We start from the raw sequence: 16,442 nt of genomic DNA on the forward strand, positions 1-16,442 counted from the left end.
TTCGGATCTGGTACACTTCAGGTATATTACAGAATGTTTGTTGGGTTCAAGTCCACTTAAAATCCCTCAGTTCTGTATATTTCCAACTTTTTATTTGTATTTTTAGAATTTTACCCCCCAAGCTGTGACTGTTTCTGCTAGGTATGCTAGTTCCAAAAATAAAAAACATCTGTATTTTGATGGGGTACTCTAAATTGTTTCTATAACCATGGTTCATGGTCTCATCAAGAAAATAATATTAAAAAAATCCTAGGTTTCTTGGAACTATACCAACAACAATTAATTTTTGTTTACTTGTGCAGACAGTATTTTTTTAATGAGCCTCTACCAAACAGTTGAGCTGATCAAGAAATGATGCAACTTTTATAGATGATTTATCAGCTGCTAGATTTAAGTTGACATATAAGTTAATATGAGTTTAAGACACGTCAACCAGGGAGTAGATGCTGCCCAAACAAGATTATTTAAATGCAGCTTATTTTTAACTGTTATCAAACAACTGTTAACACAAGCAACTGAATTTACCCTGTCCTGATAAGTGTCCCAAATATTTTTTACCATCCCATTTTTAGAACCATTCTCTCCCTCAGAACTGACACAGTAGAAACTGGCTAAGGGATCTCAATCACCCTGCTGTTCCTCTGTCAGTTATCTCCATCATATACATAGGAAAATTGTGCTTATTCAAATACTTTTTTTTTTTATCATTAAAATAAGTAAAAGTGAGCAACTGATGAAAGCACAGCAAGTGCAGGCTAAGAATAACCAGAAAAATAAAGGTTTAAAAGTACTGAGGAAAAGCTCTGTGAACTCCTCAGCTTTTTGCTCTGTCCAGACCTCACCCAACTTTAAACTGCATTATTTAACTTTATCTTTCCTCTTGAGATAAAACACGACCCCCTTGATGTAACACACCCACTGCATGTCAACACACTGAGCCATTTCCTGGATGTATTTCCTGCTTATACATCAGGATGGCAGGAAATAGTTGGAGAGTGTGTCCGTGTGTGCTGATACGAGTGTGTAAACAGTAAGGAGTAAAACAGATTTGCATTCATTTTTAGAAAAGGTTTAATTAACTTTGAATGTTTTTTTAATTAAAAATTCTTAATTAAACATATAATAGTTTATATATATAACATTAGTGTTATTATTTAGGATTTATTATGACTGATATTGCTGTTAAAACTACACCCACAATTCCATGATGGGAAGGTTGGGACAATAGATAAAGCAAGCAAAAACAGGTAGCAGTGATTTGTGAATTGTTATTTAAAGGTATTTTATTAAAAACAGCACAATAAAGGGTATTGCTCTTATGATCAATCATACATCATCACAAGTGATTTTTGTAACACTATACACTAATTGTTAGTATTAGTATACACTAATTGTTCATTTAATCCCTGCAACACAAATTCTAAAAAACTTGAGACAGGCAATTTAAAACTTAAGAGTTTGTAGTTTGTAGAATGATCAAAAACACCTCTTTTGAAGCTTTTCACAGTTGATTCTATTATTTTTATTTATAAAATAAGCATTATCAGAAGGCTAAGATTGGTCAAAGTTCGTCACTTTGCAAAAGTAACAGTCCAACAGTTTAAGTACAGTGCTTCCTAATGAATAATTGCAAGGAATTTGAATGCTACAATCTATAAGCCATAACATCATTAAAAGATTTAAAGATAAATCTATTAGAAGATACAGATAATTCTCTGTGCTTAAAGGGCGAGGCCAGAAACCAAGACTGAACACCCATGAGCTTTAAGCTTTGTAACAGGAACCTGACAGGTTGCACCATAAATGTCCAGAACTATAGACTTTATCACAGACTGAATAATGAAGTTATTTAAATAGTTAAATTGCTTATTTATTATTTTCACTAAACTAAACTTTTAGTTTCAATTATTTTTGTGTATGTAAGATTGTGTAAATCTAATTCATTTAAATTATTCTCCAGGCCACCCAAGGAGGATGGGGGTCCCTGCTGAGTCTGGTTCCTCTCAAGGGTTCTTCCTGTAATTTTAAAGGACATTTTTCTTGTGCTGTCACCCTTGGCTTGCTCAACAGGGGTTCTGGTCTGTTTATCCTGAATTCTGTAAAGTTGCTTTGAGACAATGTCTATTATAAAAAACGCTATACAAATAAATTAGAATTTGAATCCCTCAGATGGCACTGGCATGCCTCTGCAATAAATATTACCACAGAGGCTTGGAAATACCCTGGAAAAACCTTGACGGTGAACGGTTTTACAGTGCAATTATTATTATTAAAGTTAAGATTTCACTAAACTTAGTGGAGATTATATTTCAACAACAACCAGAAATGCCACAAACTTCAAGCTCATCTGAGATGGACAGTGCAAAGTGGAAATGTGTCCTGTGCGCCGACAAGTTCGTCTATCCGATTATTTCTCGTCAAATGAATGTTGTGCTTTCTGAGCCAAACAAGAAAAGAACCATCATAAATGTTGCCAATGCAAAGTTAAAAAAGCCAGTATCTGTCATGATATCATGATACACCTTTAAATATTACTTGAACTCCTCCAGCCAAAAAGCCACAACCATATAAACCAATGCTAATCTTTATTATTCAAGTCGAGGTGGGTTAAATATAACATACATAAAAATGAAAATGGCCAGCTAATCAAAACACTTATTACAAATACGTACTTAAATAATTAGCACAAAAATTGTTAGAATAAGTACATACTGAGCATTTAAATATATAAACATTAAAACATTTGTAAGGATAAGAAGGATAAGAACAGTACGTTATTCTAATTAAAGGTAAAGTAGGAACCTACCCGCTGTAGAGTCACAGTGAACTGCTCCCACACGGTCTCCTCCATCCCTGAGCTCTATAGAGAAGCACATTACAGTTAATCTGGTGTTAATGAATTTAAATACAATATCATTCACCAAATACAAATACATACGTGTGGCAGCACATGGGTGCGTTAGCATTAGGCTGGACCATTGGTTGGAGTCTCATGAGAGCAACCAAATGTTTTTTTTAATGTATTTGATAACTAACTTATTTTACAAAAGCTACTGCAGAACATACAGTGCAGTAAATAACTGTAAATTGATTTTGTATTTTTTATTGTTGCTCTGCTTCATCAAGATGCATGTAAACTGAACCAATGATAGTGAGGTTAAAGTGCAGAATGTCCGCTTTAACAACTTTAATGCAGGGCTGATTAATAACAGGTAAGCCATACAGAATTCACAGACACACAATTTAATATGTTGCTATTTTGGTTAAAAACTGGGGGTTTGGCTGTTAATGCTCTTGACCAGTTCTGTGTTTTATCTACACTGGCTGATTACATTTAGCAACAGAACAATCATCTGTCAGTCAAGTGTGGATTACCTGGCTCAGATCTATAGCTTACAGCTATATCTGGATCCCTGTTAGGCAGCGAGAATGCCCGAATGGTGATAAAAGCTCGTTTTTATCAATAAAAGACCTGTGAAAGTAGATTAGGTCTTAATTTGCTTAAATTGTGTAGATTTCTTAGGCAATATTTAGTGGACAGGTAGGACACAGATCAAGCTGCACCAGAATGATGGACAGAGAAGGAAATCTTGACTAAGCCAGCCTAGTTTTGCTGAATTGTTAATGCTGCCTATAGAAACACTGCCTGTCAAAGTAAAATTTGTGGGCGCTCGGGTGGTGCAGCAATAAAACATGATAGCACACCAGGGCTGACATCTGAAATGTATGAGTTCAAATCTTAGCTCTGCTACCAGCAGGCCGGGCACCTACACAGACAATGATTGCCTCGTCCTTGGGTTGGATTGCTGGAGGTAATTCCTCTAATCTGATGCAATTACAACCTTTGCTGACTGGGGCCTGCACAGAGATGAGGGATAATGGAGATCAGTGTGTGACTCACAAACACAATAGTAAGTGCCATATGAACTCATCGGTTACTGCATGTGTGTGAGGTATGGCTCTTCTCGGTCAGAAGTGGAAGAAAAATTAGGGCAATCATGCAAAAAAATAAATGTGATCCAGGACTTTATGCACAAAACACTAGTGGACCTTGAGGTAGAAAAAAAAAAAAAGTCCACACAGGTTGCCAGCAGATGTTCTCAATTTGAATCTAGGATCTCAAATGGAATTTAAGAGCAAATTGTAGAATATTCTTATCTGTAAGGAATTTGGTCAATTTATGGTATCTATTTCCATTTTATCACTCGCTTCATCCTGATCAGTGTTGAGGCATATTCTGTTCCACCATTTGTAAACAACCGTTTTAATTTTAAGTGCAGGTGTACTGTATAAAATCAGCAACAATTTGGAAAAGGCCATTTTGCAAACAAGCAGGATCCATAAAAGTCATGGTTTGACAAGTATGGTGTAAAGACACTCCAGTGGCCTGAACAGAGCTATTACTCAATCTCACTAAACACAGCTGGGATGAATTGGGACACAGCTGAGACCTTATCCAACACGTTAACCAATAATGGGTGCAAAAAGACCAATAGTGCATTGAAACACATCTAAGAGAACTAAAACGTTGCCAAGTATAATCTTGTAGCAAATTATGGCTGCTCATGTGAGACTAATAAAGAAGAATACCAACATCTGGTAATGTCACATTCATTATAAACACTGACTGGGAAATACTAATTACAACAATTCAAATCCAATCAGTTTAATAGAGCAGTGATTTCTTTATGGTTCACTTAATTCAGATGTAAATGTTCTTGTATTAAAGACGACATTCTGTACTTTAGATATAGTTGTACACTGTGTGCCATATAGATTTACACTACTAAACATTGGTATAATACGATACCAGATACTGTAGGGCTGCACAATAGATGAGCTTTCTAACGTTCTACAAACGTTTATTGCATTCAGTTAACATTCTGACAATAGTCTGTCTCGAATAGTCAAAACGTTTTCGATGTTTGATTCTATGAGTCATTGATTCAATGAGTCAAAATAAGATTGTATTTTAGAGTAATAAATGCAAGCAGACCTGTAACTGTTAAAGATATATATATATATATACAGTGGTTGGACAAAATAACTGAAACACCTGTCATTTTAGTGTGGGAGGTTTCATGGCTAAATTGGACCAGTCTGGTGGCCAATCTTCATTAATTGCACATTGCACCAGTAAGAGCAGAGTGTGAAGGTTCAATTAGCAGGGTAAGAGCACAGTTTTGCTCAAAATATTGCAATGCACACAACATTATGGGTGACATACCAGAGTTCAAAAGAGGACAAATTGTTGGTGCACGTCTTGCTGGCGCATCTGTGACCAAGACAGCAAGTCTTTGTGATGTATCAAGAGCCACGGTATCCAGGGTAATGTCAGCATACCACCAAGAAGGACAAACCACATCCAACAGGATTAACTGTGGACGCAAGAGGAAGCTGTCTGAAAGGGATGTTCGGGTGCTAACCCGGATTGTATCCAAAAAACATAAAACCACGGCTGCCCAAATCACGGCAGAATTAAATGTGCACCTCAACTCTCCTGTTTCCACCAGAACTGTCCGTCGGGAGCTCCACAGGGTCAATATACACGGCCGGGATGATATAGCTAAACCTTTGGTCACTCGTGCCAATGCCAAACGTCGGTTTCAATGGTGCAAGGAGCACAAATCTTGGGCTGTGGACAATGTGAAACATGTATTGTTCTCTGATGAGTCCACCTTTACTGTTTTCCCCACATCCGGGAGAGTTACGGTGTGGAGAAGCCCCAAAGAAGCGTACCACCCAGACTGTTGCATGCCCAGAGTGAAGCATGGGGGTGGATCAGTGATGGTTTGGGCTGCCATATCATGGCATTCCCTTGGCCCAATACTTGTGCTAGATGGGCGCGTCACTGCCAAGGACTACCGAACCATTCTGGAGGACCATGTGCATCCAATGGCGGTGCCATGTATCAGGATGACAATGCACCAATACACACAGCAAGACTGGTGAAAGATTGGTTTGATGAACATGAAAGTGAAGTTGAACATCTCCCATGGCCTGCACAGTCACCAGATCTAAATATTATTGAGCCACTTTGGGGTGTTTTGGAGAAGCGAGTCAGGAAACGTTTTCCTCCACCAGCATCACGTAGTGACCTGGCCACTATCCTGCAAGAAGAATGGCTTAAAATCCCTCTGACCACTGTGCAGGACTTGTATATGTCATTTCCAAGACGAATTGACGCTGTATTGGCCGCAAAAGGTGGCCCTACACCATACTAATAAATTATTGTGGTCTAAAACCAGGTGTTTCAGTTATTTTGTCCAACCCCTGTATATATATATATATATAAAACAATCATAAAGCATGTTACATGTGCGCACTCATATCATGCAGCCCTACTGTACTGAGCAAAGCAGTGCAGATGAAAGGAAAGGGGATGTACTATTGGTAGCAGTACAGTCTGATGGGTGATCCAGCTGTATCTTCATTAAGGTTCAAGCTTTTGTTTTTATATTGTTTTCTTTTAATGAGCTCATTGTAGTAGGGAGAGAGTAAGAGAAGATATCCTCCAGAACATTTTCATGTGGAATCATTTGACTGCACTGTACCTCCCTCAACATATACACACACACACACACGTCTCCTCTGAGATAAAGTTACACACCCTCACACAAACAACGAGATTTTCCTGCACTTGATAAAAGCCATTACCATGAATGTGAGTGAGTAGGTGAGTGAGTCTGTTGCAAACTGTGCTCAGAAGAGCCCATCACGTCAACACAGAAAAGATAAACATGACACCACACACACACACACACACACACACACACACAATCTCTGTGGCAACTGTGCTGCTCGGAAGAGCCCATCATGTTAACACAAAAAAGATAAACATGACACTACACACACACACAATTTCTGTGTCAAACTGTGCTCAAAAGAGCTCATCACGTTTACACAGAGAAAAGATAAACATGACTACACACACACACACAATTTCTGTTGCAAACTGTGCTCAGAAGAGCCCATCACATTAACACAAAGAAAAGATAAACATGGCACTACACACACACAATCTGTTGCAAACTGTGCTCAGAAGAGCCCATCACGTTAACACAGAGAAAAGATAAACATGACATTACACACACACACAATCTTTGTGGCAAACTGTGTTTAGAAGAGCTCATCACGTTAACACAGAGAAAAGATAAACATGACACTACACACACACAATTTCTGTTGCAAACTGTGCTCAGAAGAGCCCATCACGTTAACACAGATAAAAAATAAACATGGCACTACACACACAATCTGTTGCAAACTGTGCTCAGAAGAGCCCATCACGTTAACACAGAGAAAAGATAAACATGACACTACACACACACAATCTCTGTTGCAAACTGTGCTCAAAAGAGCCCATCACGTTTACACAGAGAAAAGATAAACATGACACTACACACACACAATTTCTGTGTCAAACTGTGCTCAGAAGAGCCCATCACGTTAACACAGAGAAAAGATAAACATGGCACTACACATACAATCTCTGTTGCAAACTGTGCTCAAAAGAGCCCATCACGTTAACACAGAGAAAAGATAAACATGGCACTACACATACAATCTCTGTTGCAAACTGTGCTCAAAAGAGCCCATCACGTTAACACAGAGAAAAGATAAACATGACACTACACACACAATCTCTGTTGCAAACTGTGCTCAAACGAGCCCATCACGTTAACACAGAGAAAAGATAAACATGACACTACACACACACACAATTTCTGTGTCAAACTGTGCTCAGAAGAGCCCATCACGTTAACACATAGAAAAGATAAACATGGCACTACACACACAATCTCTGTTGCAAACTGTGCTCAAAAGAGCCCATCACATTAACACAGAGAAAAGATAAACATGGCACTACACACAAACAATTTCTGTTGCAAACTGTGCGCAAAAGAGCCCATCACGTTAACACAGAGAAAAGATTAACATGGCACTACACACACACAATTTCTGTTGCAAACTGTGCTCAAAAGAGCCCATCACGTTAACACAGAAAAGATAAACATGGCACTACACACACAATCTCTGTTGCAAACTATGCTCAAAAGAGCCCATCACGTTAACACAGAGAAAAGATGAACATGGCACTACACACACACAATTTCTGTTGCAAACTGTGCTCAAAAGAGCCCATCACGTTAACACAAAGAAAATATAAACATGACACTACACACACACACAATTTCTGTGTCAAACTGTGCTCAGAAGAGCCCATCACGTTAACACATAGAAAAGATAAACATGGCACTACACACACAATCTCTGTTGCAAACTATGCTCAAAAGAGCCCATCACGTTAACACAGAGAAAAGATAAACATGGCACTACACACACACACAATCTCTGTTGCAAACTGTGCTCAGAAGAGCCCATCACGTTAACACAGAGAAAAGATAAACATTCATAAACGTTTCACACACACACACACACACACACACACACACACAAACACACAATTGCTTGTTTCCTTCTTTCCTAAAGTCGTATTTCCCATACAAATAAATTCACTAATTTTAGCCATCTGCTTCCAATATACAGTGTTTGTAGTAAACATTTATATTATCCTTTCTCAGTACAGACAGGATCTGACTGTGGTAATGGCCATGACTGATTTAAAAGTAAATTATGGTCTGGTGCATCCTGTTTCTTATACGTCTAGAAATTTGAATTCATGAACTTAGTTTGAAAAGTCAAGACAAAAAACATGCCATGATGTCCAATAATACAGATCTCCACAATCAAAGTGGCGAGCATGGATCAGAGGAATGATATAAACAATATCTAAAGACCGGAATGTTCCCAGATCCACAGTGATCACAATATTTTTATATAAAAGAAGCTTGGCACAGCCTTGGACATTCCTCGTGTGGGCCGTCTGGCCAAACAGGGCATCCGGGCAATTTCATAAAGAAGGCGTCCTACGCAGTGACTGAAGAACCTGCTCAATGTGTAACTAACTCTGCAGCACTTAAAAGTTAGATGTGCTTCTAGGCATATCTGCTTTATTTACATCTCAGTTCAGCCCTCCTGACTTCTCAGCAGGACCATTCCTGTTTCCTTCTCTCTCTCTCTCTCTCTCTCTGCTCTGGCTTACACCCTCCTGAGAACTAGCCCAGAAACCCCACTGCTCCATAAACACAGCTTGTGGCTCTTCCTTAAGCAAAGTATTAAAAAGAAGGTCAGATTCTGGTCTCCAGAGTGGTGCTCAGCCGACATGGCTCGCTGAATAAAGCTCCACTCATACACACATAACTGGGCACTGAACTACCCTGACAGTTACACAGCCCGCAGCCTGGCGTGCCTGCTGCCTGGTGGACGAGTTTTTATAGCAACAAATGTACAGATAAAGAGCTGAGAAGATAACGGAAGCATTTTCAAGTGAAATTTCCATGAGAACACTAAAGGGTTTGGAAAAGCTTCTAGATGTACACGAGTTTTATGCATAGTGTTGTAAAAATTTAGTACATCAACAGCTACGTCCAGAAAATGATGATACACAGGACTAGACCTACATCTTTTAAAGCTTCATATAGCCGCTCAGGTGGCGCAGCGGTAAAAAGACACGCTGCAACCAGAGCTGGATTCTGAGTACGTCGTATCGAATCCAGCTCTGCCTCCATAGGTTCGAGGCGGAGTGGCTGTATGGGCAACGATTGGCCGGTTGCTCAGTTGGGGGGTGGGACATAGAACCGGATGTGGGTCTCTCTCTGTCAGAATGCGATTGCGACCTCTGCCGGCTGATTGGAGGCGCCTGCACAGAAATGAGGAAAGAGTGCCCTTAGGGTGTGTCTCTCCACATGCAACGCTAGGTGGCGCCAAACTCATCAATGTGCGGGTGGCAAAAATGCATCCGGCTGCTGCCCATGTTTCGGAGGGGATATGGGTTAGCTTCGGTCAGGGCAGGGTTCGGCATAGACAGAGAGGAAGCACAATGCAAATTGAACAATTGGATGCGCTAAAGGGGGAGAAAAAGGGGGAAAAATAATTTAAAAAAAAGCTTCATATAAGGGTGGAAGAGACACCTCTGTATTGCTTTAAAAGAATACATATATTGTATTGAAGAACTTTGCCTGTAACAGATAAAGGTCAACAAATTGCAGCACTGAGATTTTACATAGAAACCGCCCTAGACAAGCGAGCTGCCACGGAGATGCCGTGACAGCCCTTTTCCAAAGTAAACCCCCCTGTTTGGACCCACACTAGGTGTAGGGGGGTGCATTTCCAGCCCGAGCATGTTCTGGGTTTCCTATATTTCCTCTTTTTCTGTGAACAGAAAAAATGGTTCAAACAAGCCAAACTTCAAACAAAAAGTGACCAGGGGCAAGGTTTGATCCCAGGATCAAAGAACCCTGATGTCCATACAGCCCCCTCAATATCTGTAGTCAAGCCATGCTGTCAGCGATAGCCTAGTGGGTAGGGCTTTGGGCTATAATTTGAAAGGTTGAGAGTTTGAATCCCAGCCATGCAGCCTCAGTTGGCCCTAGAGCATGGCCCCTAAGGCGCCATACAATAGCTGACTCTGTGCTCTGACGCCAGCTTCCAAATGCTGGGATATGCTGAAAAAGAATTTTGTTATAAGCCGGTATTTGAATATATGGCAAATAAAGGCATTGTTCTTCTTCATCTTAATGCTGGCCAGTAGGTGTACATGCAAAACATGTGTGTGTGTGTGTGTGTGTGTGTGTGTGCACTCTGCTTTCTGTCTCTGTACAGAACTCAGGTGCTACCCCCAACCCAGTGTGTTAGCATAGATCTCTGCAGTCTATTACCAACCTGCCACACACACACACACACACACACACACACACACACACACACACACACACACACAACAACAACAAACATCAACTACTGCTGTGTAGTCAAGTAATACCAAGCAATCCAGAACCCTGACATGTATACACCCCCAACTGTACGTTAATTCCCATGGCTCCCATGGCTCTAATTACACACCTGAGGTCCACGACAAGCAGCTCATTTGAGTGGCAGCACTGGTGGAAAAGTGAGCACTCGGGGACTGAACCTTCACACATCGCCTCTGCCAAACATGATGAAGTTGTTAGCATGGATCTTAACAACGCTCAAAGCATGTCAAGGCCACAGCATATCCGCGTACATACACAGCTGACGATGCTAAATATTCCCTTTCCACCTAAGGGATGCAAGCCAGAAACACCTGCTTCCGTTAGCCTGACATGAAAATTAGCAAAGTATAAAATGAGTTTTAGAAGTGTGAGGCAGTTTGCCAAGTCAACAAGTAAATCATGGGTCAGCAAAAGCACTAGCCATACATACAGTGCTCTGGACAAGCATTCAGCCCTCTGAAGATCTGTGTATCACTGACTTTCCAAACAGTCCTGAACAGACTCTAGAACGCTGCTGCTAAAAACATGTTTATGATCTGATTAGGGCCATACTAAATTCTAGCGATGCATCAATACCATTTTTCCCCAACTGAGTACAAGTACATGTATTTTGTACTTGCCGATACCGATACCAATACCTATTGGATCAGATATCTGACATGCTAGAAAACTCGATCCGGTCGCCGAGCGCTCGGCATGCCGGTCGGATCGAGTTGATGGATAGTTCACACTTAGCGATCGAGAGACGAGTTTTGATCGCCGAGCGAACGCCGAGTTGCTCCCGAGCCGGCAAATCTAGCGCCGACCAGTCGCCGAGCGGAAATCAGGGCAAAAATCGTGTAGTGTGAACTAGGCATAACGCAGCAACGTGCACTAGGCACACAGTATCGGATGTTTAGTATCGGAGCCTCGTTTGCGAGTACGAGTACAAGTTAATGAGCGCGGTATCGGGCAAATACCCGATACCAGTATCGGTACTCATGCATCTCTACTAAATTCATGGGAAAATGTGACATTTCTATTTTTTTAAGAGAAGTGCCACATGGTTACGGTGACAGTTGATGTTACAGTAAGCATTATAACAGTTTCATATTTTTATGGTGCACTAAGCTTCCGAGTGCACTTAAGATTCTGTACCCTTTTCCCAATTTGTGCCCAGTCACCAGTTGCTTATCACCTGCCACTGTTGGCTTCTCACACAGAGCCACACCATCCTCCATGTGGGAAAAAAATCCCAACAACACTGCTGCACCTGCTGCACTCCTAACAGTACAACCCACAACAAAGATATTATAATGTAAATATCATTGCAGTGCTGAGCATCATGGGCGTATAGGGGGTCACAATGTATACTGAGCAACGGATAATGCCTAGTGCACACTACACGATGTTTGCCCTGATTTTCCCTCGCCGACTGGTCGGCGCTAGATTTGCCGGCTCGGGTGCAACTCGGCATTCGCTCGACGATCGAAACTCGGCTCTCAATCGCTATGTGTGAACTACTCAACAACTCGACCCGTGCGACTCGCCGAGCGCTTTGAAGAGAGATATCTAGCTTGTCAAATATGTGGATCTGCGTTGCCCAACTGGCAATGAGTGCTATGTCGAACAGCCAATGAGAACACAAGATATGGTATGAGGGGAAATGCAGGGGAGGAGTTGTAAAAAGGTGGGACAGGGGCATAATAGTTCATATCAGAATACATCGGCACACACACAAGTTTTACAGTATTTCTGACCTTATCGTTCTCTACAAAACATAACACCAACGTTGCATTGCAAAAAATATTTATTAACCTCCAACTCACTATAGAACAATCCATGCTGGTCATGTTGCCAAATCCACTCAGATTCATTTATTTTTTCTCCTTGATTTTGCGCCACACAAACTTTGATCGCTGGCCACTTGTTGAAGTGCATTTTTGGACGTGGTCATTAAACCTTTCGTCACTTCTCGTGTGTGTTTTTGTGACAAAACGTAGTTTGGGAGACCGGAGAAGCTCGCCTGTGATTCCAGTTGGTGATAGTTCGTGTAGTGTGTAACCCCCTATCGCCGATCAATCGTGCAGTGTGAAAGCCACACCGACTTGAAAGACTCCCAATTATGAGAGATCCAGTTGTGCAGTGTGAACTGTGCAGTGACCTGATGACTTGGAAAGTCGTGTAGTGTGAACTTGGCATAAGCTACAAATATCACTTTGTCAATTTTCTGATTTATGCCATTCTAACAATTACACAATTATGCCCTTTTAATATGTTTCGACAAATGTAGAGAGATTGAACAATGTAAAGCTAATTGTTTAGTTTGTGACTAAGCTATTTCATTATTAACAAAAATTTTGTGTTGATTTTAATACAGTGTGCAGCTGCTGACTAAGTGTGGGGAATATGCATGCAATTTAACAGCTTTACCAAGAGAACACACCAGGCCAATAAGTAGAATGCTGAAATCTCTGATACTAATTGGGAACTCCTAGCCCAGGGGTCAGCAACCTACGGCACGCGTGCCAAAGCTGGCACGTGAAGCACGTTTGCCTGGCACGCTGATTAGTAAGATAAGTAAAAAAATTCATTTCATGCTCAGGGCTGCGCCTTATTAGTTGGATCCGTCCTTACACCCTATGCCATATGTTCACTCCTGTCACCTTGATTAACCTTAACAAGCATAAATTACTTCACCTTAACCGACTCCGCCTATGGCCAGTTAAGGTCAAGTAATTTATGCTAGTTAAGGTTAACCAAGATGTCAGGAGTGAGTCAGCTTTTAATTTTGTGCAAACTTAGTATAGCATGGCTGCTAAACGTGCAAAAGTAGATGTTCGTCCAATTCAACAAGACTGGACAGATTTGACAAAGCACCAAATCTCATTTAGGGATGATGCTGACAAAATGAAATCAATCAAACGAGCAATTTCAAGGTACAAGAAACAGACACGTGTTCTTCAAAATTTAAGCCATGGTAAAAGTTCACCTGATACACACCACAGACGAATCATCTTTGCAGAGAAAGTCAGGGACAGGGATCACATTGACATGTAAGTTTAATTAACTGATTAATTGGTTTATGCCACATACATAGCAACAGTTTGTGCTATATGACTGTTGTATTCCATGGCACACTTAGTACTTCATCTTCAATTTATTTTTTTTAATCGGCACAGAGTACGAAAAAGGTTGCAGACCCCTGTCCTAGACTAATAGCCACCTAGACTTACTTAACCTAGGCATTATATTATAAGTAAGGTCCTACCTAATTCACAGCCGTGAAGATCGTGCCACAGACTGTGAAATGAGTCGTTTCCTGTGTAATATGCAATAAATAATTCAAAATGTAAGGTTTGTATTTAGCAATTTAACATTTTTTATTCATGAAGCATTTAAATGTCTCACGTTTACTGGTTAATTTGCACTATGGGGTGGTCCTAGCAATCCTACGGCAATTCAGTTAGCAATAGCTTAATCAAAATGTCCAAGATGTCGAAGTCTAAAGCAGCTAAAAACACGACTCAGGTAACCAATTCTGTGGACACAGAGGGCGGGGGTGTCAAAACATGGATGAGTATTTTCGTATTTGAAACTGTCGCTGGATGTTCTAGGTTTACATTCAACTCCTAAGGTAGGCTGTGCTGTGTATGGTAGCTTCTATTTATTCCATCATTCAATTCATGAGCGTTATTTAATTTCTTTATGTAGTTTTTGAAAAACGAGGTCCGTGAAATTAAGCACAATTTAGTAGGGCCCTAGTTATGATGTGGATAACAGATGTTGTGTTGGTTTAAATATCATGCATTCACAGTATAAAATGTCAGGCTGTTAGATCCTGATCCAGCATTTAAAGTCTAATATCAGTCTGATACAAACACTCTACACTACAGATTTCCCAATCCAATACGACTTGAATGTATTTTGAATCTGCTATTAAAGCAGTAAAATGCATTTCATACATTATATCTACTGCACACACACACACACAAAGCAATACTACATACGTACAGATTCCTGGAGCTTTGAAGCTGAGGGAAGATCTGATGCACTATGCGTCAAAAGCTACTGAGATCCACCAACACACTCTGTCTGCATGCTACACACAGGCTCATTCCTTATTCCAGCATCATCACTGCTGCTCCATGCGTCTCGTGCGCACACACACACACACACACACACAATCACACACACAATCACACACACAATCACACACACAATCACACACACACACAAAATCTCTGATTTCTTCTGCATCTGTTTGAGAAGACAGCCAATACCCCGATGCGCACATGCTCTCTGTGTTCCCTCACTCACTGGCAGTTTCCTTTACCACTACCGACCAAATCAACCAAAAGCTGCATGCAACACCAACTAAGTTTAACATCAGCCTCACGACACTTAAACACAACCCATAAACCAACACTATCCTTCTTTTTACTTTCACACTGCACACAACCTGACACAATAGTGCAAGCACAAAAACCCCAGAGAGGCACAGGGCAGCCATTCACATCGACTAGCACATCAAAAAGCACTTTGCACACAAATTAAGTCGCTACATGGGGGAGGGGAGGAGGAGACGCCGGCTGAGGAGGGTTTATCCCCGGAGGATGGAGCAGGCGATTCTCTCTCTCTACATCCCCACCAGTCTGAGCAGGCATGGTGGCGCCCGACTGGGGGCGTAGAGGACGATGAAGTCGTCGCTGAGCGGCCGGCTTTCGGCCCGCACCTCCATGCGCACTTGCCGGCCGCCGGCGTGCCTCCACCGGCGTCGAGCTTGCCGCAAACACGCGCAGCAGTTCCATGGCAGCCAGTCCAGGCTCATGTCTCCCCATGCCCGCCCCTGCTCATCTCATTAGGAGCTGTGCCGGAGCGGATTAAGAGATCGGGAGTGACGAAGAGGGAGGAGGGAATAAGAGAGGGCATGAGAGAAAGAATGGGAGGGAGGAAAGGAGGGAAGGGAGCAGGAGTGGGAGGCTAAAAATACAACTCACGGAGCCTTGGCGAGTCCTGAGCGATCGGACGGCGCACGTCCACTTTCTGCACAATGCTGTTTTCATGGCCGGGAGCTCCCCCCCCCCCCAATACACACACAGGAGTCTGACTGCTCCTCTCTTATGTAATCCAAAATTCTGGCCTACATACTCACACAGACACACACACACTCACAAACAAATCTCACAGACATCCAACTTTTTGTGCAGAACAAACAGTTCTCTGCAGCGTATGCTGCTGTGGATGTTAACTTTTTAACATTGCACCCCTGTTGGAAAAGCTCCCTGCTTTTAAAGCTTTCACACACAAGCACTTTACTGCTCACTGCACCTCTACACTATTTAAAGTGCATCATATACATCATATATTTTGTAGGCTCTATTATTTAAGGATACTTTCACTTAAGTAACTCACATACATGCAACTTAGACAGGAGCAGCACTCGTGTGAAAAAATTATTTGCAATCAAATAATTAAATAAATAATAGTAACAAAAATACGCTTGCTGAAGTCCCAGCATACTATTTTACTAATCTAATCAAGCATGTGTACCACTAATACAAGGTATTCCCTGAATGTTTCAGG

At 41.2% G+C, this 16,442-nt stretch overlaps 1 protein-coding gene across 1 annotated transcript in view; it reads right to left on the minus strand.

The window, feature by feature from the left end:
* LOC134318276 (tight junction protein ZO-2) overlaps positions 1–16,442 on the minus strand; it is an 81,520-nt gene that overhangs the window by 39,634 nt on the left and 25,444 nt on the right. Inside the window, exon 2 of the mRNA XM_062999112.1 lies at positions 2,807–2,860. Within this exon, the coding sequence (XP_062855182.1) occupies positions 2,807–2,860 (54 nt within the window). The remainder of the gene's footprint in view (positions 1–2,806; positions 2,861–16,442) is intronic.

The sequence above is a fragment of the Trichomycterus rosablanca genome, chromosome 7 (genome assembly GCF_030014385.1).
Source record: "Trichomycterus rosablanca isolate fTriRos1 chromosome 7, fTriRos1.hap1, whole genome shotgun sequence".
In the NCBI taxonomy this organism is placed as follows: domain Eukaryota; kingdom Metazoa; phylum Chordata; class Actinopteri; order Siluriformes; family Trichomycteridae; genus Trichomycterus; species Trichomycterus rosablanca.